This window comes from Microtus oregoni, unplaced genomic scaffold (assembly GCF_018167655.1).
Source record: "Microtus oregoni isolate MIOR12 unplaced genomic scaffold, Mior012 000024F_ref0000369, whole genome shotgun sequence".
Taxonomy (NCBI): Eukaryota; Metazoa; Chordata; class Mammalia; order Rodentia; family Cricetidae; genus Microtus; species Microtus oregoni.
Window position 1 is genome coordinate 10,904,482 of NW_024543083.1, and position 25,917 is coordinate 10,930,398.

Consider the following 25,917-nt stretch of genomic DNA (forward strand, 5'->3'; position numbering starts at 1 on the left):
TCAGGAGTCCTTGAAGCGGCTGGATAGGAGAACAGATTCTAGCTTGAAATAAAGCAAAAGAAAGCATGCCTCCCCACTTCCTCTCACTAAAACAGATTAACTTTAAATTTATTAAAATATTCTATTGTCAGAGCTAGTTTAAATCCTGGAACTATGTTTGCATGGAAAGTGTTCCATAAAAGGAAAACAGAGGCATCTGCTTTCTCCTCCCTGGGCACCTGCAGGGCGCAGCCATGCACCTGCAAAGGGTATCAAGAACCAGGGCCCTTCCAAAGCTTGTGGGACCCCCCTCCAGCTCCATCACTGCCTGTGTGCCAGTCTTCCCAATGGTCCTGGCACCTTAACACTTAAGCACGGTTCAAACCCTGCCACGTGCTGCTTGCTCTGTGCCCTGAGCCTTGACTAACAACAACTCGCTGGCTTCTTCTGCCTGCTTCTCCACTCTCTAGACCTCAGATCCGGAGGCCTTTCCAATGCAGGGGGCGAAAGGTAGGGTCAGAACAAGGCTCAGCCACACATTGCTTACCAGGGTGCAGAGTCCTCCCAGTGAGTGTTTGACCTCTCTAAACAGTTGACTGTCCTCTATTTCAGCCACTTTTTAGATCTGATACTTAGAGCCATGCTATTGGACTCGAGGGAAGTTTAAGGAGAAGGATCAAAATCAGTGATCAGAACTCAACCTTCAGTACGCACGATAATCACACTACAGCGGAGAGTAGAAGCCTGGTCTCGCCTGGCTAGCTAGCGTCTGCTCCTGAGCTGCGCCCCAGCCCAGGAGTCTGCATCTTAAGACCCCAGGTGGCCTTAGGAGGGGGTGTGGACCACACTCTGCGAAAGGGTACTGTTGAGCCTCACACTTTGTGAAGTCCCTTCACAAAACTAAGCACATTCCTTGCCACACAGCAGTTCTACAAGGAAATAACTGGCATTATTGCTACGTGTGGGCAGAAATGTTGAGGCCGAGAGAGGTCAGTTGGCTTGCCCTGAGTCACACTGCAAATACAATCTGCCACTAATTGAACGCCAGAGTACATTCGCCTTTGTTGACTTCTCGGGACACAACACCTCTCGTGGTTAATTATTTGTACCCTTGCCACACCCATGCTGTGGCTGGGACCTGGGGTCTCTGGCATGAGCATGCGCTCTATCATGGAGCCACACCCATTTCCATACTTACTTTTTATTGATATATAACACATATTCAGAAGAGATTATTTTCATCTCTCCTTGAGGAGTTTGAGGTTGGGGATATGAGCGTCTTAAGCTCATACAGTGTGGGAACAGGGGGAGCCAGGCCTTGAATCTAGATTCCAAGGCTAGCTTTCACGCTTAGAAACAAATTAGATGCTTCCCGCTGTTCCCAGTAGTCCTGGTTCATGGTTGATAAGGCATAAACATGGGATGGACCGCATGAACATATGAAGGATGAAAGTGACTACCGAGTAATGCTCTCAGGGAAACACAAGGTGAGTTTCTTGGCAGTCTCTGGTTACATTTTCCTCAACCAATGACTCTAACCCCAAATTGACGGTCGTATGTATATTTCTGTGGGAGGCTGCGAGACTGCATGTGCCTGGCTCAGTCACTCACGCTGTCCTCATCTCCCCTAACACCAGAGCCATCGGGAAGCTTTAAAACTCCACTTCCCTGGACAGACGGAACTTCAACAGAAAGAGCGAGGTAACCAGCAGAGAGATTGACAACGCGCCGTGGCACTAGACAGATGGACAATGAAGGGCCGTACAAAAACTCCAGCAAGGTGGAGCTGGGAAGTGCGCATGCCAGTCACTCTGTGGTCACCCTTGTCTGTGTGTCTGCGAATAACTGATCCCAGAAGCACCCAGGGCTGGCTTCGGATCTCGAGTGACTTTCAGTGAGTGGGCGAAGCAGGAGAGGGATAACGAGGACTGGCTGGACTGTTCATGGGGTGCAGGCAGTACGTGATAGGAACAGAGCCTGAAGCCCCTTCACTAGCTGCTGCTTTCCAGCCCCGGGGCGGACATGGGCAGGAGCCACCTCACTGGCTTCTGCAAGCCTTACTATCCTGATCACGGCCCTCCCTTTGCCGTTTGATGGCAGAAGGTTCAGCACTGTCTCAGAATCAGGCTGCTTAGAATTCCTGACCCCTAAGCTCATGAGGTCTGGTGGGTAACCTTCTCTCTCTCTCTCTCTCTCTCTCTCTCTCTCTCTCTCTCTGTGTGTGTGTGTGTGTGTGTGTGTGTGTGTGTAGTATTGACACCGTTGTAGATCAGCTATAACAAATTAACGAAAACATCCTCTCTGCCCTTGGGCCCACCTTCATGCTACCTGCCTCCTCGTTCAGGGCACTGGTAAAATCTGAGTCAGAGAGAAGCACAAAGCAGAGCTAATCCTGGCCTCTGAGTCAACAGCTGGGCAGGACCCTCCTGGCAGTGCCAGGGTTAACGCTGTGACCTCCTTTAAAGCTGCTGAGGAGTCAGGGCTAATTTTACTCTCCTATCAGCTCTGCCAATCCCCGTTTTTGCCCAAGTGCTGAGATATGTTGGGAAGCACCCAGTCAGCACTTCTGCTGGCCCCGGAGGCAGCACGGGCCCTGCTTTATGCAGAATGCAAAAAAAAAAAAAAAAAAAAAAAAAAAAAAAAAAAAAAAAACCAGCGACAGCTTGCTGCTTGGCTCTGGAGTTGGACCCTGAGAGCTCTGGGGGCAACACCCCAGCTGGTGCTGTGCGTAGGGGGAGGGGCTGTGATGCTTCCTTGCTCCCCGCTGTCTCCCACCCCGATGCGTCTTGTACTGAGCTGCACCGAGCTGAGCACAATGAAGGGCCTCGGGGCAGCTCAGTACAGGACCCCTCAGGGAGGGTAACGTCAGAGCTGGCTGCCAAAGCTCTCAGTTCTGCCGCATGCTGGAGAGCTTCGTTTCATACCCTGGCCCACTGCCATGGCGCATGCCCGTCACACAGTAGTGCAGCCCCTAGCCACGAAGACCCTCCTGACTTTCAGAAAATCCCACCCACACCCTGGACCTGTTAGCTCTTTCTTAGACATCAAGGGAGCGGCCTTGTTCACAGCGCAGAAGAGAATTGAAGCTACGGCAGGCTAGGACGCCGGCGGGGCTTAATTTTGACCTGGTGTATTTTCTGGCCACACAGAGTGAGGCACACCTCAGGCTTGACAGTGTACCTTGTGCTCTGCAGTGTCCTGGTCACCAACTCTAGAGCCCGCTGCTTGGTTTCTAAGAGGAATACCAAGGTTGTTCACACTTCAAAGCGCTATTTAAAAATTATTCAGGAGTGGTGGCACGCGCCTTTAATTCCAGCACAGAGGTAACTGGAGCTCTGTGGGTTAGAGGCCAGCCTGGTCGACGCAGTGGCAAGTCCCAGGGCTCTCTAGAGAGGCCCTATTTAAAAATAAATTGGATAGGGGTTGAAGGTGTGGTTCAGAGGCAGAATCCATACCTAGAATCCATGAGACTCTGGGCTCCATCCCTAACACAGCCAAAAGAAGACAAAGGAAAATACAAACAAGCAAAATCAAACCAAGCCCCTGAATGTATGTACTCTCCTGCAGACCTGTGCCAAATGAGATGCTTGAGGAGGAATTTGGGGTGGGGGGCAGAGACTAGTTTGGGGTGTGGGAATCTGAGAGTCGGGTTGTGACGCTCAATTGCGCTAATGCAAGGAATGGGCTGGGGGGGGGGGGAGGAAGCAGTTACTTCATCAAGGACCATGCCAGGGAACGACAAGAAAGTCGCTGTTACCTCCCAAGGGGCTACTCGAGGAGAGATCACTGTTTGCCCCTTTTCAGGCTGGCCCGCTTGACTATCTGAGCCCCCTTCCTGCCTTCTAGCAGGTCCGGCTGTAGTCCACTCCCTCTTAGCTCCACCTGGAGACAGCATCAGAGACAGAAGAAAGAAGGAATCACACAGGCAGACGAGGGAAAACAGGCAGATGATGGAAAGGGACAGGGAGGAGGAGGTGGGGACACTGTCCACCGGAAAGGTAGCCAAAGGGCAGCGCGTGCAGACCGGAACAAAGTAGAGGTGCGGTAGAGGTGAGCTTGCTGCGGCCGCCAGGGGGCCTGCAGCTTCTCAGTACCTTAGTAAGTTTCCTAAAGGATTCAATATCAGCTTCCAGATCCCCAGGGTCCACTAGGGGCCCCTCAACAATCACCTCCTCGTGCTGCTGGGTGTCAATGGCACCGGAGGAGTCTACCTGCCGAACGACTTTGCGAATGATCTGAAAGAGAGGGGGAGAGAAGGAGGGCTGGTCAAACCACCAGGAGACAGTGTGAGGCAGACGAGGCCCCGGCGGTGACATCAGGAGGAGAAGCAATGGCCTCTTGTCCCTTGTCCATCGGGGTCCAAGAAGAAACTTTTCTCTACTGTCATTTAAGGGGACCGTTAGGGGAGCTTGAATGTGGGGAGTGAGCACTGTGGGCATGTTTCCTCGACCGCTGGCTCGGCCACGGGCAATGCCTCCTTAGCCTCCCGCATTCCACTCTGTTTCTTAGGATAGAAGCTGGTGCTGGCCCATCCTATCTCTCCAGTGCCTAAGGGCACAGGCAGTCCCTTTTCTTCTCTGTGTGGCTGTCCCACTCACCTGCTTCATACTCATGTATCCAGAATGGGAGATGAACATAAAACATGGCTCAGGCCCTTAGGAAGGGGCCAGGACAGATGGGGCTGTGGTCCCCTATGTGAGCGGCAGCCCTGGTGAAACATAATGCACCCTCTCCTGCTTTCTTCCTTGCCGGGCAATGCGAACCTATCGTGCTGACTGATGCATGCCATCAGCCCATTAAGTTTCTACAGCTTTGCTGCTAAGGGAGGCCTTGGGAACAGCTCATTGTTCTCGAACAGCTCATCTCAGGGTTGGCCTCACAGGCCTCGGGCTGTATGTTTCTCGGGAGCTGATCCTTCTGGAATAGGGAAGCTGGAACTATTCACGCTGAGTTAAGCCTTGAGGTTACAGGTCCCCAGATGTTCCGACTGCAGGGGACCTGAAGGTCTCAGCTCTCCTGAGTTACCCCGAATCACCGAGGTGTCGGGCCACAGCCTGCCTACCCCATCAGGGCAGCAGTAAGAAGCGGGTGTACACTGAGTCCCACCCCTTCAGCTTCCAGTCCCACCAGTTTCTCCCCAACTTAGAGGCTCTACACTCACCTTCTTGGTGACAATGTTGCCCTGTTCGTCTGTGAATTGTTCCTCTGTCACCTGCTCTCCTGGAATATTCTGGAGCTCATCCCCCTGGAGTCAGAAGAAGGGAAAGACCCAGATTGGTAAGTGGGATTTTTTTTTGAAGAAGAGCAGGAGATGAGGAACTGGAAAAGCCGCGGCAGCAACAGCCGTGTCCAGTAAAGCCCGGAGCTCAGCAAGTAGCCCCAGACAAACTAGGGCTCCCACGGAGTTGTAGCACCCTGTGGGGCCATGAGCCCTGAGACAGGCTGGGGCCAGTCTTGATATTGCCATGGTAGCAATACAGGGTGATTATGAAAGTTCCTGAAGGCCCCCCAAGAGAAGTGTGGGAGAGAATGCCCCGGACATCCCTGCCGTGGAGGTGACTTGAACGCCAAAGTTGGCAACAGAAACGCAATAAGAGCAGAAGTCCTAAGCCCCAGAGCGGATTCTCTCTACTACTTAATGCTGGGCACTAGGGTGGTTCTGAGCGGGCGCCTAAGCATCTGTGGTTCCCAGAACACAAAGAGGTCTTCCTGGTCTCACCTGCCTGTCATATCTCCTGGTGTGAGTCGGCATTCTCTCAGCCTCACCCTGTGCACACATTATAGAGTCCCCGCCGACTGTCCTGCCGCACCCTAGGTCCAGCCCCCTGTCCTGCCGCTCGCCTGGTGTTACCTTCAGGAAGACCCGTCGGCGGACCACTCTGGTGGAGATGGTCTCCTCGTCGTCGCTCAGGCCCTCGCTCTCCCCCAGCTCCTTGTCCAGCTCCTGGTGAATGTGCTTCAGCACAAAGCACAGGGAGCCTTTGACAATGTGCATCACATTCTGGCAGCTGACTAGGAAGAAGCCCAGCAACACCAGAGTGACCAGGAGCTGGGTGATGAAGGTCCACATCCTCCTCTCTGCCCTCTCCTCACCAGCCTGGCCCTCCAGGGACCAGGGACACCAGGGGCCCAGCTGCTGTGGAGATCCAATTTCTCATTCTCCTCTTGGACTCCCGAGGCCCCCAGCAACCCCTTCCGTTCTGTCTCTGCCTCTCTTTGCTCTTTATCCCTTATTCTAAACAGGAGACCAAACGATCTCTCCCGAGTGCCTCTCTTAGCTGGGACAGCATGACCCAAGTGTCCTTTCTGCCAAACAGCCTGGGATCTCTCCTCACACCCTGCAGGACGTCAGCCTTCTATAATTTTAGCTCTCAAGGCAGCTGCTGCTGTCCAACGGGGATGAAGTGGGAAAACAGGTGCCGTGCCTGGGACTCAGAAGCGCATGGCAGAGTCACCACCGAGAGGGAAACCAGGCTTGCCTTTGGGAGCCAGAGGGACGCCATATGTCAAGGCGCCTCAGGAATGCGGCTACTTTTGTGTCTCCATGGGTAGCTGTTTCTGTGTTGAGGGAGTATGGACCAGGAAAGCTAAACATTTGTTTAAAAACTACCCTAAGGTGAGCAACTTGTTCAGACCCAGTCAAGGGAAGAGGTGCTGGGCCACTGGGAAGCCAGGCTGTCATTCCTGTCAGCCCTGAAGGCCTTCGGCATGGCATTGGCCCATCTCAAAGGCTCTTCTTAGGCTGGAGTGGAGATGCCCACAGAAGAGAAACCACTCCTAGCAACACTTGTGTTTGGAGAATCACCTCACACACTCAGTCACAGCAGGCCCCGAGGATCTCCTGTTCTGGATCAGGTTACTCGAGCCCCGGCCTACCCCAGCAGCAAGAACCCAGCCTTGGGACACGGCACACCATGGCAGGGGCTCGGGAAAGTCAGTCACCTTCTTCTGTGCCTCAGTTTCCTCACTCATGGCACAAGACTCACTGTGCTTTCCTTGCTGCTCTTGGGAATGCTGGCTGCCTCCTACAGGGCTTGGTGAACCCAGCCACCGTGAGGAACAGGGGCTCACACTACTGCGGTGCACTCTGCCCTCTAGAGACCAGCCTGTTTCCTGGGTTCACACAGCCACCGCCATCCTTCCCATTTTGGCTGAAGGACAGGGGTGAAGCGGGTGACGGCAATGTGTCTACATGAAAAGGTTAAGTAAAGGAAAGAGGTTTCCCAATTCTATCACCCCGAATGGCTTCACTTCAGTAGGAAAATGCTTGGAAATACCAAATCCCCATACAAAAACACTGCAGGCTGAAGGAGAACATTTCATTATAGCTGAGCTAAGAAGAATCTAGGCTGGAGGATAATGGTGGAATGTAACAGTGATGGAATGGTTTGTGGACTATGCCTGAAGCCCTGTGTGATTGATCCTAGCATGTACACTCATGACTACACACAGACACACACACAGATACATACCAGTTCAACTTTGGATATCTCCTATTTCCACCCCCTTGATCCTAGCATGTACACTCATGACTATACACAGACACAGACACACACACACACACAGACACACACGCACACAGACACACACACACACACAGATACACACCAGTTCAATTTTGAATATTTCGTATTTCCACCCCGTTCTCAAAGAATTAGTTAGGTTATAGTCATTTTGAGTTCTACAAATCCCAAATGACAGAGAGGATTAATGAAAGTGCTAGGAAATAGGAGTTTGAAAACTATTTCCTTCAATGGGTTCATCATCATATCCCTGGGGCCTGTCAGACATCTATGGAAGTAACCAATCTAAACATCCAGTAGTTCCCACAACAGCGAGACAATGGCATCTCCATTTCTAAGCTGAGCGTGTGGCCCCGTGCGCTCATTCTGGCCACAAGAGCGTGGGACGAGGAACCGAGAGATCTGGATACGCCCAGCTCCAGTTCACCGTGGGAGCCTGAAGAAAGCCCTTAGTTGCTTGTTTATGCTTTGTTCCCTTATGATGCAGGAGTCGGACGATCGGTCTGTACCTAGAAGCATTCTCCCTACGGTACTCTCTGCTCCTCAGTGTCTCTCCTCCAAGGGAGCAGATATGAAGCACCACAAAAGACTGTGCCTGGCTTTCCCCCTGGGGATTCAGAGCCATCCCAGTGACCATCACTGATGTTTGGGCAGAGCTGTTGTTCTTGGGAGAAACAGGAGCAGGTGGCCAGGGACAGCTAGTAGGGAAGGAATGCGCTGGGGGGCGGGGCCTGTGGTTTAAAGACCCGGCAGGCTGCCTAGCCTGGAGCAGTGCACACACTTGGCAGGCAGGCTTTCTAACTCAATCTCCATGTGATTCCTAGTGGTGTGTTCAGCATCTCAGAAACATGGGCGAACCAAACTGTTTTGGAGTTCCTGAAGGTGCTCTGGTGGGGGGAAGAAAAGAGAGGAGCAAAGGCGGGAACAAGGGAAGGTGGACTGGGGAAACGTGATGCTGGCTGAGGATACTGTACTGGGTAATACGAGCCTGCGGGTCACGTGCATGCTATAAATACCCGTTCCAGATTGGCAATGCAAACTCAGCAAGAACACACAAACCAAAAGGCCTATGTTCAAAAGATGCCTGGAGTTTGTTCAAAATAGTATGTGGGGAGGAGAGAGAGTAAGGTTGTTGGTGTAGATAAGACAAGACTGGTCATGACTGGGTAGCTGTGGGACCTGAGAGTGGAGAACGGGGGATGAGACAGAAGACAAAAAGATAGGTAAAAATCAAAGAGGATGGGAAGGAGGGGCTAAGAGAGGAGGCAGGAAGGCTGGAGAGAGAGCTCTGAATGACAGGAGGTGGGGAGAAGGGAGTTATTGCTACCCTGCCACTTCAGAACCCAGAATCCACCTAGAGTCAGAGAAATCAGGGCCAGGTGGATGCTGGAGGTAGCCCAGTCTCTGTTTCTACCACCAATTGGGACACTGAGGTCCTGAAAAGACAGCAGCTGGAGCATGGTCGCCCAGAGCTGAAAGAGTGGCTCCTATGTGGCCACCAGAGTTCTTAACACACGGTTCTCTCAGTCTCAGGTTCTCTCTAGAGTGTGGTGGACATAGCCAGGAGTTGGGGTACACACCCGCGGTCTCAGCACTTGAGAGGCTGAGGCACCCCAGGCTACACAGTGCTTCCAAACCACAGCAAACAGACAAAAACCACGGCTTTGTGTCACCCAGAAATTTCTATTATCCTTCTGGACAAGTGAGGCCTACAGCAAGCTGGCCGGTCACTTTGACGTCAGTAGTCGAGAGAGCAAGCATGGAATGCCTGCGGGATGGGTGGTAACTGGTTCATGAGCCCTTTTCTTCCAAAGGAATGAGGACCTTAAGAGAGACTTACATAGATCTACATGGGAAGTAGAAAAAGACAAGATCTCCTGAGTAAATTGGGAGCATGGGGACCTTGGAGAAGGATTGAAGGGGGCGGGGAGAGGCAGGGAGGGGAGCAGAGAAAAATGTAGAGCAAAATTAATTTTAAAAAAGTGTGAAAGGATAGAGAGTGAGGGCACCACCAGTAAATATGCCTGGGTTTGGCCCGAGTCATGAGCTTCTTAAAACTAGAAGGAACAGGAGGAACCGTGAGGGCACTCAGCAGGTAAATGTGTGTGCTGTGCCAGCCTGGTAACTTGAATTCCATCACCAGGACTCTTGTAAAGGTGGAAGGAGAGGAGACCCACTCTTAAAATGTTGTCTTCTGACCTCTACATACATGACGTGGCACACGTGCCTACCCCTACATACGCATGTACAGAGAAGCACATCTCCACCCTAAATAAAAAGTAAACGAATAAAAGAACAAGGTGCGCTCACCTGTCCTTTCTGAGAGAAGGTGCTCTCAGATGTCCACAGGCTTGGCTCCTTGGCAGCCTGGGGGCTGTCGGTCTCGGGTGGCCCCCTCTGCACATGCTCTCTTGTAGACACCTGCTCATATTCCTGAAGTGTACCGGGCTCCAGCCCTTGGATGGTGGTGATCTTTCTCTGGACTGAGTGTGAGCCTTGTGTGACCTCCTCTTGCCAGGAAGTTTGTGCAGCTTCTTGCGGGTGGGGCGCCGTGGAGCCCTGTGTATCCCAGTCCAGGGTTCTAGGGTCCAGGACAGGTGATAGATGGCCAGGGAGAGAGAAAGGACAACGGTTCACCTTTAGGCTCAGCTCTCAAATATGTCCCCCCGTGCCCCTGAACCTTGGCTCAGCTAGGATACAGCCTGTAGTGTCCTCTGCCCCCTCACACAGGCACAGCCATGCTCCAGAACGTTGCAATCGACCTCACAGCCTATGCCCTGATGGGCACTTGACTCCAGTACACACGCGGCTCCCCGTTCCGTTCTTTGCAGTTGTCTTATTCTGTCACCTTATCTACAATTTCAGCCACTTTCCTTCACACACACACACACACACACACACACACACACACACACACACACACTTTGTACCCCGCTTTCCTGCTTTGCTTTTCTGTTCGTTCACCACTTGTAATCATCCAGGAATATTTCTATTTGTCGGTTATTATTACTTTTTATTTAAAATTTTCTACTTTCCCCATTTTCATGCATATATGTTATGCAGGCATGTGTATACATCCGCATGTGTGTATGGCTGCTCACATATGTATGTGTGTGCATGTGCCTCTTAGAGGCCTGAGACTGATATTGGGACCCATCCTCCCTTGCTCTTCCACCGTATTAACTGAGGCCAGTTTTCTCAGTCATACCCAGAGTTTGTTGAAATGGCCAGTTTAGCTAGCCAGCTTGCTGTGGGATCCCCATGTATCCACCTTCCAGGGCTAGAATTACACCCAACATTTATGTGGGTTCTGGGGAGTCAAACCCTGGTCCTCATGTTGGTGCGAATGGCTCTTAAGCGTTGCGTCATCTCCCTAGCCACCAAACTTCCAGTTTTAGTTGTAGTTATCCCTTACTAGCCAAGAGGAGCTGTTTCTATGACCCCCAGGATATCAAAATGCACGGATGCTCAAGTTTCTTATGTGAAACGGTATGAGAGGGCATGGAACACACACACACCCTCTTCCATACTTTAGGTCACCCGGAGATGACTTATAATTCCCAACAGGAGGGAAATGCTGGGTAAATGGTTGCTATACTGCACTGTTGGGGGAACACCGAGAAACACCTGCGCGTGTTCACGGCAGCTGCCGTTTATTTGCTCCGTGGCTGGTAGAAGCCATGGGTTTGGAAACCATGATTATGAAGTCACAGAGACTTCAAAGGCCAGCTTTAGCGCTGGCTTGATTGACATTATCTTGTTGCCTGCCAGTCTCCCCGCTAGAACATTCCTGCAGGCAGACATTTCCCTGATTTCTTCCCTGGCACACGGTGAATGCTCGGTACACATGGGTAAGTGAGTGAGAGACTGAGCTGGACCGGTCCACACTGGATGACTGATCAAGGCCACACAGCCAGGAAACGGTCCAGCAGGGTCAGAGCCCGCCTTCAGGGAGAGCAGTGGCCAGCAGACAGGAGGTGCTGGGTGTGACCCCCACAGGCTCAGTCCATCCAAGTCTCCCCTCTAATCAGAGGCTTTCTTTAGGAACTGAAATGAATTATCCGCCATCTCCTCGTGGGAGGAAAAATGGTCCCTCTGAGAGTGCCCCAGGGATGGCCCTGGAGGCTTCAGGACAGTGAGGAGACAGCGGCTCCCTGGCCTGGCCAGCGCCAAGCCAACTGGGTGGGTACTGCCTGCTAGGATCCTAGGAACCACTTTGCTTTAGGGAGACTCATAAGCAAAGGGACCACAAAGAAAAGGGCCTCAACACCAGGACAGGGAGGGACACTCGGCTCACTCCTGCATTTCCTCTGCCAGCTCCGAGCTGGCACAGTGCTGGGCTCTGTCCCGCAGAGATATGGGAGTGCTCTAAGGTGTCACGAATCCAGAAACGCTGAGCCCCCGTGCCGTGGTGTAGCCACACGTCCAACAGGGCATCTCCTAGGCACACGTCCCAGACCCTCTGCATTTCTCCTGCTGGGCACAACTGGCAGGGAACTAACTGGCCTTTGTGGGTCACGGCTCCTTCCTGACGGTGGTGGCTTCAGAGGCATTTGTGTTTAATTGCCACCGGGCATTTAGAATCCAAGCCCAGCCCAGGAAGACAGAGGGACCCATTGACCAGCCCTTACCTGGCCTGGCTTCTGTCCAGCACCTGCCTCACTGAGGGTGAGTCTGTGATTCGGGCGTGAACTCGCTGCTGGCCTGAAACAAGAGACACTTCAGTCTCCGTGTCCTGCTCTTTGCCTGAGACCTCCTGCCTCTTCTTTTCTGACCTCTGACCTTCCTCCTGACCTAGCAAATCAGCCAGGCCATTTGTGGCATCTGAATCCACTGTGTCGTCCTCCACCAGCTCCTGAGAGCCCAGCTCCGGGCCCTGCGGTTCCTCTGAGAGTGCCCCCTCCAACTTCCACTCTTGCGTGGCGTCAGAGTCCTCGGCCTTGCTGCACTCCAGGGAGGAGTCCTCAGCAGTGACCAGGGACGGGGTGAGGCCCGCAGACCACACTTGCATGTCAGACATCTCCAGCATGGTGTCATGCTCCGTGGCCGCCAGGGGGATGGCGTCTATGACAGCCACTTCGTTCCAGTACTGGTCTGCACACAGCGGAGAGGGAAGTGCGTAGTGCAGGGAGGCAGGGGACAGCAGCTCGTCCTGCAGCGAGGAGTAACCTGGAAGGGCAGACAGAGGGCAACATGCTCCAGAAGCGATTTTTGTCACACACACTCGCGTGCAGGACCACACACACTTACACACAGGCACGGCCACAGACAGGCATGCACATTCAGGGCAGGGGCTTTCCAAGCTCCAAGTCCAAAGCTCAGGCCTTGTGGCTAATGCCGGGACACCCTGGCAAGAGAAACAAGGCTCTGAGCTGGATGGGGGCAGCCAAGGGGTGAGGGTGAAGAAGGGGGGGCTCCTTTGCTGGAGGGCAAAGAAACGTGATTGAAATTTGTTCTTATCCAGCTCTGAGCACTAGATAAGGGAGGCTTTAGCCAAAGGACTTGTGCCCCGATCTGTCCGGATCGATCACACGAAAGCCCCAGTCTCCGCGGCTGGCGGAGTCACGGATGATCTAGGCTCAGTCTTCCGAGTCCTGTTAGGAATGTACCTTGGGAGGGGAGAGTGCAGCCCACCCAGGATCAGGGTCAGTAACGAGGCTGCCCTGGAGGGGGTCTGACAGGGTACACTGAACATCCACAGACCTCAGTGCGGTGGTCAAGTGGGAAACAGGCTTCTGGGTAGGCATGAAGTGACTTTTCCTCAAGGTGCATATTGGTTCCACAAACTCTGAATGATCTACAGTGGCACAGGTGAGGGTTCTAAGGGGTCAAAAATGGCGCAAGGTCAGAGGGCACCGTGGGTTCCAGTACACCTGCCCGCAGGGCTTCCTCTACAGGCCCTGAGCTATCCACCCAGCTCTGGCTCAGCAGGGACCCGGCACAGCCTAGAATCTGCAGCCTGCTCCCATTCCTGCCCCTTGCTCGGGAAATGTGTTCTTGGCGGTGTCTGGATGGCTTGGACGCTGGCTCTCTGGTGTTCGGAAGTGACTTTGACTGGGTTGAGAAGCGTGGCTGCTGCATGTGGGGGATTTGTGTGCTGGGTGGATGTCAGAGCTGCTTCAATCCTCCCACATCCAGGAGTCACAGGGGGTCCCTTTGTGCCCAGGAGAGTAGGTGCCAGTCTACAGACAAACTTGTCTGTCTAGTACAGTGTGTCTGAGGAGCCAGGGAACTGGCGTGTGCCTACAGCTGTTAAAGACCCAGGGGAAACAAAGTGTGTGTGTGTGTTTGTGTGTGTGTTTGTGTGTGTGTGGTGTATGTGTGTGTGTGTGTGCAATGAAGAGGGGCTATGTTATTTCTAGGGACCTTTCATTATCTGGTCCTGTAAGCCTTATGCCCAAACCCTTCAATCAGCCAGCCCCGTCCCAGTACCCACAATCCCTAAACCAGGCTTTGATGTTCATTCTCTGATCTCCATTCTTATTCTTTCTGACCTAGCCTGCCTCTCTCTCAGCTTGGGCACCGGCTCTCCCGTGGCCTCTGCATCTAATAGCACTGTCCCCACTTATCCTCAGTCAAAACATATACATACACCAGGGTCTGGTTCCATGCCAGGCACTGTGCTAAAGGGCTGGTAAATGCCACACACACACACACACACACACACACACACACACACACACACACTGATTCAATTCAGGTTCTCTTTTTAAACACTGCTTGTAACATGGGTCTCCTGGTAAATACTTTCAGCTTTTACACGTCTGGAAGAATTTTTATTTTTTTGTTTAATTTAGTTTCTAATTTTATTTTGAGACAGGGTCTCCTGTACATGGCTAACCTGAAATTTGCTATATAAATCAAGCTGTGCTGAAAAGTACTACCTTTCTGTCTCCCCGACTGAATGCTAAGATTACAGTATGCTCGCTTCACTGGGATTCCCCCCTCCTCCTTACTATACAGCTCAGGTTGGCTTCCAACTTGCTATGTAGTTCATGTTGGCATTGAACTTTCCTCTCTTCCTCTTCTTCTAAGACAGAGTCTCAGCCCTGGCTGGCCTGGCACTTGCTACATAGACCAAACTGGCCTTAAGCACACTGAGGTCTGCCTGCCACTGCCTCTTGGGTGCTGATATCGAAGACATTGCTGCTAATATTACTTTTTTATCTTCCTCCTCCTCTCTATCCCCCTTCTCCTTTTCTCACTCCCCTCCTCTGTTCCCTCTGTCACCACTAGAGAGCGACCCCAAGTCTCACACATTTTAGGTAAACTTTCTAAGCTTCCTCCAAGTCATGTCTGCTCATTCTTCTTTGATGGTGTTTTGCTTCATACTCGTTGGTTTCTTGCTTTTACTGTTTTCTCTGAGTCTATAATGCTTATTTTGGTTTCCTTATACTGAGTTCCTTTTCATGCCTGCTTTAGACCAATTTGCTTATTGCATACCTCAATATAATTGTTAAAATGCTTCCTGTATATGGAGTCCATGAAACTATTATATCAACATGTTTATAATTTCCACCAAATCAGAATTCGTTCAGCACATATATGTACACATATATATGTACACACACGCATGCACACACACACACTTTTGGTCACTGATGATTTTTACATCTTTTCTCTTCCTCCTGTATTTCAACTTGGAGGGTGTCTGTCGACAGAGCCTTCTTTGTGTGGCGAGGCAAATGCTGTATTGCTGAATTCCACCTGGTACCATGCTCTGAATAGGAATCACAGCTGTTCCGACTGTCCTGCCATCTTTGTCCACACATCTGTTCCTGTCTTTCTTCTTCTGCCCATTACGGAGTCAGTTTTTCTGATTCTGGTGTCTGATCATCTTTAATTAGCTGCCAGACACTGGTAATTTTACCTTTTTGGGTGCTGGATGTTTCCCTTACTCTGCACATCCTTGGCGGCTGTCCTGTTAAGCAGTTTCTTAGGAAGGCAGTTTGATCCCATTGCATTTTGCTTTTGGCATTTCTTAGGCAGATCTTATGCGTTGCTCAAACTCTGGTTAATTATTCCCGTTTCCTGAAGTGTGGTCCTTCTATAACTAATGTCTGAATGGCCAGGCTAGTCATTGGGAATATCTGCTCAATTCTCAGCTGAAGTGTGTGGTGACTTCCAAAGGACTCTAGTGTTCTGACTCTTTCTTTCTCTGGTTATTTTGAGACAGGGTTTCTCTCTGTAGCCCTGGCTGTCCCAGAACTCTCTTTGTAGACCAGGCTGGTCTCGAACTCATAGAGATCCATCTGCCTCTGCCTCCCAGGTGTTGGGATTTAAGGCACGTACCACCACTGCCCAGCTGCCTTCTGATTCTTGTTAGATGTTTCTTTCCTAGCCTGCTAACTTGGGGAGTATAGCTGCTTTGGATTCTGCAACCTCAGCAGCCTCGCCTTAACCCAGGGAGACTACCTGGGTTTCCCTAGAAAGACAGTTAAAGCTGAATCTGAGCATCAAAGAACTCTCTCCGTTTGTGTCTCATGGACCACTGACTCTTGCTTGCTTCTCCACACCCGGAGTCCTGTAAACTGCTGTCTCATAGAGGGTGCTCCAGTTCTGGGCAGCATCGTTGTAAAGGAGGGCATGTCTAATCCCTGCAACTTGGCCAGAAGCAGCATACATCATAAACATCATAGACAGATTGTCATCTACTGTCATTCCATCAGCCTGGGAATCTCACCAACACCTCAGGGTGAAGGTTTTCTGCCTCCCAAACACCAGAGGCTCTGTACTCGTCTGTAACTCTTCCACCTTGAAGCTTCCACGGTCTTCATCTGAGTGGAAATTCCATCTAAATTAGGTGTGAGTGGAGAAGACACACGTATAGTTTCTGTTCACTGTTACCCCAGATGACTGCCTTCGGGGTGTTTCCTGTTTTCAGACATCGATCCAAGGAGCTCAGCACCAGCAGAACTGACATGAGTAGGTGCCACTGTCAGTGTGGGCTGTGGTCCCCGAGGCCTATGTACCCTCCTGAGGGATGTCTCACTAGGTCAGGGGGTAGAAAAGCCCTTGGGAGGATCTACTTCTGACCTACCTAAGTTCAGATGTGCTCATCATTCTAGGACTCTTGCTGTCCTGTCCCATTTGGGTCGCCAGCCCATCTTCTGGTCTAAAAGTCCTGCATTTGAAGTCTGACCGTGGGAAGATCAAATTGTAGTCACATACAAAAAGGAAGTCAAGGGCCTTCCTTCTCCCTTTCTCCCTCCCTCCCTTCCTTCCTTTCCTTTCTCCCTTTTCCTTCCTTCCTTCCTTCCTTCCTTCCTTCCTTCCCTCCTCCCTCCCTTCTTTCCTTCCTTCACTTCACTTCCCTTCTCCTTCCTTCCTTCCTTCCTTCCTTCCTTCCTTCCTTATTTTTCTAGAGCGTATAGTGATTTCTTTCCACCCTACTGGACAGGCCTCTGCAGGGCAGGGAGCAGGTTCTCATGGTGAGAGGAGGACCCTACTCCACTTGCCAGTTTTGAGTGGTTCCACAGGGCCCCAGGGACAGAGTCCTCGCATAGTGACATCTGTGCCTATACTACTTCGCTTTGGCTTCTTGAGTTGAGAAGAGAGTGGGACTCCAGGTGGCCTTTCTCTGCAGCAGGTTCTTGTTGACTGATGTGGACACTTCTAGCCCTTGTCTGTTTCAGAGACCTGGGTCCCCAACTCCTCTGTCACTGTCTCCAGCACCAGGTGGCAGGACTTCTGAGGGCTTGAGCCAGCCCAAAAAAATTCTTGTTGGGGCAGCTGATGAGCGCTTCCATGCTGTTCTTGACTGACCATGTGAACACAGAGAGTGGGCCCGTGTTAAGTGCCTCCTCCTTCCACTTCCGTGGCTCCTCTGACGTCATCTCATCCTTAGGGCTAGTGAGGAGGCTCTTGGGGGAGATTTGGCCCGCAGATCATGCCTGCCTGTATCATGTTGCTTTGGCTTCTTGAGTAGAGTGAGAGCTGGGCGGGACTCCAGGTGGCCTTATGTGGCTTTTCTTCTTAGTAGGTTATTGTCCTGGGTCTGTACTCACTCAAATGCAGTAAATCATCCTCTTAGTTCAATGTTCATAGCCAACAAAAGCTATGACCAGGTAACCTGGTCCCCGGCAGGAGTCACACTTCACTAGCCGTATCATCGGACGCTGATATAAATAAGTACATTTTGTTTCCAACTAGACAAAATATGTCTCATCAAGACAGATGGAGCTGATGGATACAAGACGTCTGCTTTTTCTTTCCTTATAAGAAATGTCTCATTTTTAGATGCCTTGGGTTATTTTTGTTCTTTGTTGTTGTTTTTCTTATAGGCATTTTTTTTTCTTTGTGCTTATTCCACGGGCCTGGGTGGTCCCCTTTTACGGAGGAGAACCAGCCTTTTGGCCAGGTCTCCTTTCCCACAACAGTGCAGGCGTGTAGGTCAGGAAAAGCTGTGGTGGGAGGAGAGTCCTCTCAAATAAGGACCCCACCCCTGCCCTGAACTCTTTCTGCAGGCACTGACCTGAGCCCCTGGGACCTCAGATAGAACAAGCAGAGGAGTGAGGCAAAGCATTCAGAAATTGTGGTGATGGTGACATTGTAACATGTAGGGCTCGGCTGGCACCGGGATAGGCACCATGTGTCCCTGTTAGAGGACACCCAGAGAAGGTAGAGGAGGCTGGTGCCTCTTCCTCCCTGCATGTCTGACCCCTTGCATCCTTTCATTTTTGACCACAAGAATAAATGTGGGATAGGGATAACAATACACCAGCCAATCCTGGTGCCTAGGAGGCCGAGAGGTTCAGGCCAAGGATCAGTTTATGATATTTGCCCCCTCTGAGGGCAACATGCCTTCAGGGTCCAGAGTCTAGGCTCATCTGGAGATCTGTGGGCTTTTGGGTGCAGGGGCAGGGTTCAGCACGCTGCACAGAGAAGCCAGAAGTGCAGAAGCATCTACACTCAACAAAGCAGAGAAGAATCCTTTGAAGATGTCATTCTGTCACTCAAACTCCACCCCCACAGAACCCTATGGTCCTCTGACAGTCCTTAGGGGTCAGCTTCCTGGTGCCCCTTAGGCCTCCCGCCTTCTCTCTCCCTACCTCCTACCACCCCAGCCTCTCTGGTTCCTCACTATTTATGAATCCACCAGGCATGCCACCCTTCTGGAATGTTCTTTCCTTCTTGTCTACGTATGGCTCATTCCCTCATCATCTCTATGTCTTTGTTCAAACACAGCTATCCTATCCTGCTACTCGGTTCCTTTATTCTGACCTGTTCATCCCCATATCACTGTGAGGCCATATCACATATAACACATTATGTATTCTCACACACATCATGTTATCCATGGGCTCATAACAGAAGGACGATTTCACAAAGGCAGAATCTTGTTTTGCTTTCTTGCCCAAGAACTGACTTCATTCCCCTGCCTACAATGGTGTCTAACATGTATCTGACGCTTGAGAAATATTTGCCAGCTGGTCTAGCCCACGACAACAGAGCCCTATCATCAGACACAGAACACACAGACTTGGTCCCGCTCAAGGACTTGGGACTGCTGAGGCATTAACACTCTTCTGGTCTGACTGGAGCCAACATCAGTCCTTCTGACCCCGGAAATTCTAAGGGTCTGCTAGTCCCATGAATGTTAACTCAATTTAGGGCATTAAAATAATCTGTGGATTTAACTTGCTTGAAATAACATAGGCAATATTAAGAAGCCCATGTCATACCCCAAAGCTCCAGTGTTTGGTCACTTGTACTTCCCAAAGCTTACAGATGTTCTCAGCTGCCCATCTTTTTCCTTCTGCAAAGGGGGAGCTGGCCTACTTAGGAGCTCCCCATAGGGTTTCCAACCAGGTTCCTAGAGGGCAGCTACAATCCCCATAGCTGTAGATGACTGTTCTGGAACCCTCTGGACCTGAAGAGTGAGAGAAGCGTACGCGTCAGCAGCCACCACAAGACAACACAGACGACATGCCATGCACACGCAACAGATGCCCATGGGGACAGCCATGAGATGCGTGGGGTGGGGCGGAGCTAGGAGTCCTCTGTGGCATGCACTCGTGAACTCTGACAGCTCTGTCCACTTGGCCAGGTGGAGACGGTGGAGAACAGGAAGTACAAGCGAATGAGTCGTCAGGATGAGGTCAGAGGCAGAGAGAGAGGAGACAGGACATGATCAGTAGATGAGCCCCATGCCTGCTGGGGCCACACAGCATGTTTCAGGAGACACAGGACATGAGAGAGAGAATGGGGGAGGTTTGGCATGCACAGGCCCCACCTGACAGAAGGAGGCCCTGTGTCCAGCCTGGTCTAGAACTCACCTGCCCCTGGCTACTCCCTGCTTCCTGGTGGCACCCCAAGCCGTGACTCAGGTGCCCTTGGATCCGATATGTGCATGACTAGGGACAGTCTTTAAAACTACCGGCTTGGGGAGCACTGCTGTCACCCCATAGCTGTCCATAGGGAGGTATGGGACATCAGAAGAAGACACATCTCATAGCTGACAAGATTTTCAAAGTTAGTAAGCAGCTTGGAATCTAACCCAACTTCTGTGGATGAGGAGATGTCTCCTCCACGCGAGAGCCAGCAGACAGGAAGGATCTAACGTGCAGGCTTCTGGGCCCCCACACTGGACTGAGGAGAAAGTGGGGCCCTGCTCATGCCCACTGGCCAGAGAGAGGGTGGACAAAGAGAAAGGTCTTGGGACCTCCAGGCTCTGCTCCTTCACGGAAGTGCCTGCTTGGCAAAGGTCAGGGCCTCCTGGACTCCATCTCCTTGAGATGGGCCACACTGGGGCTCCCTGCCATGCTGAACCACACTGAAGAGTGCAGGGGACAGGTGAGATGAGGAAAAGGGGAGAGAGTGTGACTGGGCTCAAGGAGAAGACACCCTTAGTCCCGAGGGTTCACGGTGGGATTCCAAACAGCATCAACCGATCCCCGTTAGGCCCTGGGCCAGAGCCTCCCTGCGCCTTGCTTCCTAACCACTGAAAATTCAGGGACCCAGGACATAGGTCCTCTTGTGCCTTGTGAAACAGAAAGCTTGGAGATTCTAGGGCAAGGACCTAGGCAACTTCTTTCCAGACTCAAATCCTTTCCTGCCATGCCAGGCCCTTCTGGGACCTTCGTTCTGGGGCTGGTGGTGAGGACCTGGGAACTACTCCCCATGTGGGCACAGAGGCAGACAGCCCTGGAGGAGGATGCCCACCTGCAGAGGTGGGTGCCACCTGTCTCTCTCACTTGCCTCTACTCTCCCTGGTAAGAGGAGCTCATCGCTGACAACCCTCCCATCCACAGGAGGGAGAGATGGTTTAGGGGAAATGAAGTGTCTTGGAAAGGGGCCTAGGAGGCAGGGCCCCAGCTCGGCCTGGTCTCACAGGAGACTCACCATTCATCTGGGAGGGTGATAATGAATAGTCCCGGTCCCCGTGCCGCCGGTCTGGTTTGAGGTTGCGGCTCTGCCTGCCGGAGCCCTCCAGCATGTTAACGATCTCGCTTCTATCGATGTTCCGCAGGGCTGTGTACAGATTCTCCACTGTTGGCAGAGAAGAGAGGAGGCGGCTTAAGGGCCAAGCTCACATGGTTCTAGAGCAACGGGAATGCCATGCAGATCTAACGGCCATGGGGCAGGAGGAAGTCTGGGGAAGAGAAATAGTTCCCCTTTTTGGCTAACATCTTTTTATACAAAAGGTCTACAGAAAACTCAGAGTGGCAGTTGTGGTTTGGCTTTTTTGTTTTGTTTTGTTTCTTTCAATGCTGGGGATGGAGCCCATGGCCTTGTGCATGCTTGGCAAGTGTTCTGGTTCTGTTGAGCACAAACCAGAAACATCTAAAGGTAGGTGTGTGTGTGTGTGTGTGTGTGTGTGTGTGTGTGTGTGTGTGAGATAGAGAGAGAGAGAGCTATAGAGATGTGTGTGTGTGTGTGTGTGAGAGAGAGAGAGAGAGAGAGAGAGAGAGAGAGAGAGAGAGAGAAACCAAGACCAAAGACTGTTCTTTTGAAGTCCTGGTCTACATCAGTGGATGTAAGAAGTGGATAGAAGCATCCAGCTCCCGCACAGGGCAGGATTTGGAGGAGTTGCTGAGAAAGAGTGAGACACGTCTTTCTCCAGGCAGGAGGAGGGTGTTCCTAAGAACGAGAGCTGAAGTCGACCAGGGCAGGCCCGCCTGACTCTGCTCTGAGATCACAGCCCTCACCTGGTTGAGAAACTCAATGGGAATACTTTGAAAACAGGAGTCTTACATCTTATACCATACTATTCTGCAGGGTCCAGGGCAAGTGTTACCTCTGAGAATGGGAAAGATGGAGGGCAAGAGCCAGTGGTAATGTGATCTGGTTACCTAGGAGACCTCAAGACTATGAGAAGTGAGAGAAGGGATGGAGAGGGGAAACCGCAGGTCAGCAGCAGGACTGGAATCGGAAAAGACTCCGGTGAGGAGCGGATCTCTCTAGCCCGACAGACAGGCGACTGAATGGTACTGACACTTTGCATTTTCGCCTTCACGGGCCACCCAGAGGGTCAGCAAGGCCGCACTCTGCTCCAACAAGGAGTTGGGGTTTTCTACACGGATCCGGTTGATGTCTTCCACAGTGAACTGCAGCTCCCGGGCCAGCTCTGTAGGCAAAGAACCAAGAGCCAATATGAGTGCTGAGCTTGTCACAGTCCCCATTAAATCTGGGGTTCCTCCTCACCAGGAAAGACGGGGCAGAACAAGTGCCTGCCTCCTTGTGTTCCTAGTGGATGGGGTGGGAAAGAGGCAGTGAATGAGAAAATGAAGACTTTTCCTTTCTTCTCGCATGACTTCACTGAGGAAGTGTTGAGAATGAGCTTCCTCAGGGAACAGGACCAGCTAGTCCTCAGACTTCGAAGGCACTACAGCACAGGCCACCTGCAGCCTTGCACAGGTGGCCACTGGCAGTCCTCCAAGAACTGGAGGATAGAAAGGCAGCCCTGTGGTTACTATGGCACCTCCCTCTGTTACTTTTATTGTGACTGCTTCCAGAGGTTTAGAAGGGGAATACTTCAGGGTACTTAAGTATGAGGAAGACTGGAGAGAAGGTGAGCACAAGAACATGCCTATACAACACCCACACACAAGCACACGCACACATACACCACACATAAGAGCACAGACCATATACTTGCCTGCAGTTGTGCACAGGTGCAGTGCACATACTCATGTGTATATATTCATGGGCATGTATAGACACAGTGCGTCCTTGACACACATACACACATGCACACCCCAAGCAGGAATAGAAATAGCATGAAGAACAGATAGTTCTCGAATTTTGAACTCCTGTCACACGCCTTTTCAGCGAGTTCCCACTGTGGTATCTGAGTCTAGAGCACTGTGGTGAGCGCACACAGGATGGCCACAACAAAGAGTGAGAAGAGACAGCAAGTCCGTTTACAGAGCCCGAGGCCGCATCAACGTGTGGGGCATTGTCGTCTGCCTACCTGCTTCCCTTCCAATACTGTCTGCCCTGTGGTAGCCAGGGAGTACCACAGGCTCAGCTAAAGCCAGAGGTGAAAAGGAACATCTGGAGACCTTGCCTTTCCCCCCTTTCCCACAGTAAGCTGCCTCTGAGAAGGAAATGAGTAGCACTGAGAAGGCAGTGGACACAGACACAAGATACATACATACATACATACACACATACATACACACACATAAACATATACACACATATGTATATGTAACACATACATAAATACACACATAAACATACACACATATGTATATGTAACACATACATACACACATATACATATGCACATATATAAATATACATACGTACGTATGTACACACACACACACACATATATATAATTTGTCTGTGCACTAACGTTTATTTGTTTGATTTTCTGTGTTCTGTCACTAGCTACCAACTTGCTTTATGAAGGTGGACCTGCACATTCCCGGCAATAAAGCCAGGTGAACCAATACATCCAGCTTACACCATCAAGAGCTGGTATGGATAATATAAAATTTGATGTTTATTTTCAAAGGTGTCTCAAGCCAGCTTAGGTCCAGCTCATCCACAAAGGCCCAGGAAACGCTGGAGCTAATGCCCGCTGGCCTAGTTATTCCCCACCACTCAAACCAGCAGCTGAGAGTAGAAACTTAGTAACCGCCAAGTCTGCCTGCGAGACTGTGCACCTATTAAGCTTTGAAATAAACAGAATTTAAATGTAGAGATGAACTCAGACAACAGTTTTTGTTGAGAAAAATTAAAATAAATAACAGTAGTGATGGAGGAAGGTCATTGGCTAATAAAGGAACTGCCTTGGCCCATTTTATTGGTTAGAGGATAGGTGGGAGGAGTAAATAGAACAGAACGCTGGGAGGAAGAGGAAGTGAGGTCAGACTCCACAGCTCTGCTCTCCGGAGCAGACGCCTCAACAGAGACGCCATGCCCCGCTCCCGGGATGAAGCTCCAACCCAGGATGGACTAGGCTAGAATCTCCCCGGTAAGCGCACCTTGGGGTGCTACACACAGATGATTAGAAATGGGCTAAATTAATATGTGAGAATTAGCCTAGAAGAGATTGGGCCAAGCAGTGTTTAAAAGAATACAGTGTCTGTGTAATTATTTTGGGGCATAAGCTAGCCGAGCAGGTGGCCGGGGTGCTGGGAATGCAGCCCCGCCGCCCTAATTACTACACAGTAGGAAACATCAAACCCAGGTGGCATGTAAGATTATTCCCGCCTGATTATTACATAAGGCTCACGACTTAGGATTTCTCAACTCTTGTCTGTGCTCAGCTGGTGCTCCTGATGGCTTAGGCTGATACTCAATTTGGCAAGGTCGTAAAATAAATGGCGGTTTCCCCTGAGTCTCAGTACTCTTGCTATAAAGTAAGGACAGTGGTTTTTCTCAATGCTTAGAGGGGAAGCAGACAAATGGGGAGGGGGCAGGCAGCTCACTGCCCTGCACTGGTACCCAAGGCTGTTGCTTATAAAATGGGCCACCACGAACTCATGCACAATGGGTGATGAGGTGAAGGCTGGACACCCTTCACCCTGGCTCACCCAGGAGGAAGGGTCATGGGGTTAGGTAGATGAGGGTTTTTCTTCTTTCTGTCCACATTCCATAACTCACCCGCCCAGCTGAGGCCGAGGTGCTCCGTGATGACCGCCATCTTCATATCTGCACGGTCTGTGTCACTGGCAAAACCTGGGAAGAGTCATTGGATTGCAGTTAGCAGCCGGGGCGGGTTGCAGCATGGATGAGGTGGGCGTGCGGCCCTTACAGAAGGATGCTCAGGTTACACAGGACTTTCAGATTACACTGTCAGGTAGAGAGACCTAAGGGGAGGGCTTTGTCTGCTGCAGACAAAACAAGATGAATGGACGCCAGGACAGTCCTTGAACAGACTGCCTTGTTCTTGTAAGAGCAAGCATATTGGGGTGCTAGGCAAGGGGCTCCTACCAAGCCGGGACTCGCTGAGGATGCTATATCGAAGGGAAAGGGGCGTCAGGGTCCTCCTCCTGTCTTCTGCTCCACTGCCCTGCAGAAGACAAAGAAAGGGTACGATGGATTTTGGGTGTACTCCCTCTTAAAGAAGCTGATACAAGCGCTCATACTTTGGCAAAAGGGCATAGTGGTCCATGGCCTGAGAGATAAAATGCGTGGAAAGAGGTGGGAGTGAAGGGAGGCTGCGATATCTAAATACTTCATGAATAATATCCATAATGGCAGACCCAAGGAGCCATTATCATGTGAGTGGCTCTATTCCATACACACAGCTATCCGTGAAGCAGGTAGGTATAATTCTAGCTTCGATTTCATTGGTGAGGAAACCGAGGCATATAACTTGCACAAGATCCCCCATTAGAGACCGATTTTGAATTCAAACTCAGCTTTTCCTTCCGGATTCTCTTTTGCTCAGTGGCTCATTTCTGACTCACACTGGCCTAAGGTTTAATACCAGGGTCTGTTTGTAGGCACTGGCAACTCCATCTGAGAGAGAAATGGGTTCATTTCTCTCATCCCCGGAAAGAAAAGAGAAATCGAGCCACATTTTTGAAGGTGACCTTGTTTCTCTTCTAGGTGTCCACAGAAGGCCAGTGACTCATACAACAGCACAGTAGCCCTGACAGAAATAAGGAGACATCCTGAGGGTGGAGTTGCTCCAAAGGTCTGATCTGCGCCATGATGCTCTTTTAGGGACCAGAAAGAGTCCATTGGTCCAGACTCCTTGACTGAGCATGGAAACGTGGGTTTTGACAGTGGCTGGGGACACCAGGGTCCCCTTGTTTGAGGGGAAAGATGGGCAAATAAATGGAAAAGAGACTTAACAACTTCTGTCTATGAGTAACTGATCTTGGACAAGTCCCCATTCAGCTGTAAGTATCAGAGGCCTCAAGAACAGCAGGGGGCTCTGTCTTCCCCGTTCTAGGGAGGCTGGATGTCAACATGAACAGCTCTGTCAGTGCCTGGCCCTGACATCTGC

General features: G+C 51.1%; 1 protein-coding gene and 1 long non-coding RNA gene across 16 annotated transcripts in view; one reads left to right on the forward strand and one right to left on the reverse strand.

The window, feature by feature from the left end:
- Ank1 (ankyrin 1) overlaps positions 1–25,917 on the reverse strand; it is a 178,199-nt gene that overhangs the window by 2,487 nt on the left and 149,795 nt on the right. For 3 of the 15 annotated variants that reach the window (XM_041673647.1, XM_041673654.1, XM_041673650.1), the window contains exons 35-42: positions 24,894–24,972; positions 24,564–24,638; positions 21,940–22,071; positions 20,847–20,993; positions 12,134–12,671; positions 9,813–10,083; positions 5,141–5,224; positions 4,074–4,214 (exon numbers count right to left, since the gene is read on the reverse strand). In XM_041673647.1, coding sequence (XP_041529581.1) covers positions 4,074–4,214; positions 5,141–5,224; positions 9,813–10,083; positions 12,134–12,671; positions 20,847–20,993; positions 21,940–22,071; positions 24,564–24,638; positions 24,894–24,972 — 1,467 coding nt within the window. Of the gene's footprint in view, positions 1–3,736; positions 3,862–4,073; positions 4,215–5,140; positions 5,225–5,830; positions 6,334–9,812; positions 10,084–12,133; positions 12,672–13,205; positions 13,323–20,846; positions 20,994–21,939; positions 22,072–24,563; positions 24,639–24,893; positions 24,973–25,917 lie in introns of those variants that run through there. The other 12 variants (XM_041673653.1, XM_041673656.1, XM_041673648.1 and 9 more) reach the window with 10 other exon arrangements.
- LOC121462205 lies at positions 1,325–25,750 on the forward strand. Its single transcript, XR_005976284.1, has 4 exons — positions 1,325–1,466; positions 1,617–1,680; positions 23,343–23,432; positions 25,515–25,750. It is a non-coding gene; the product is annotated as an uncharacterized LOC121462205 (long non-coding RNA).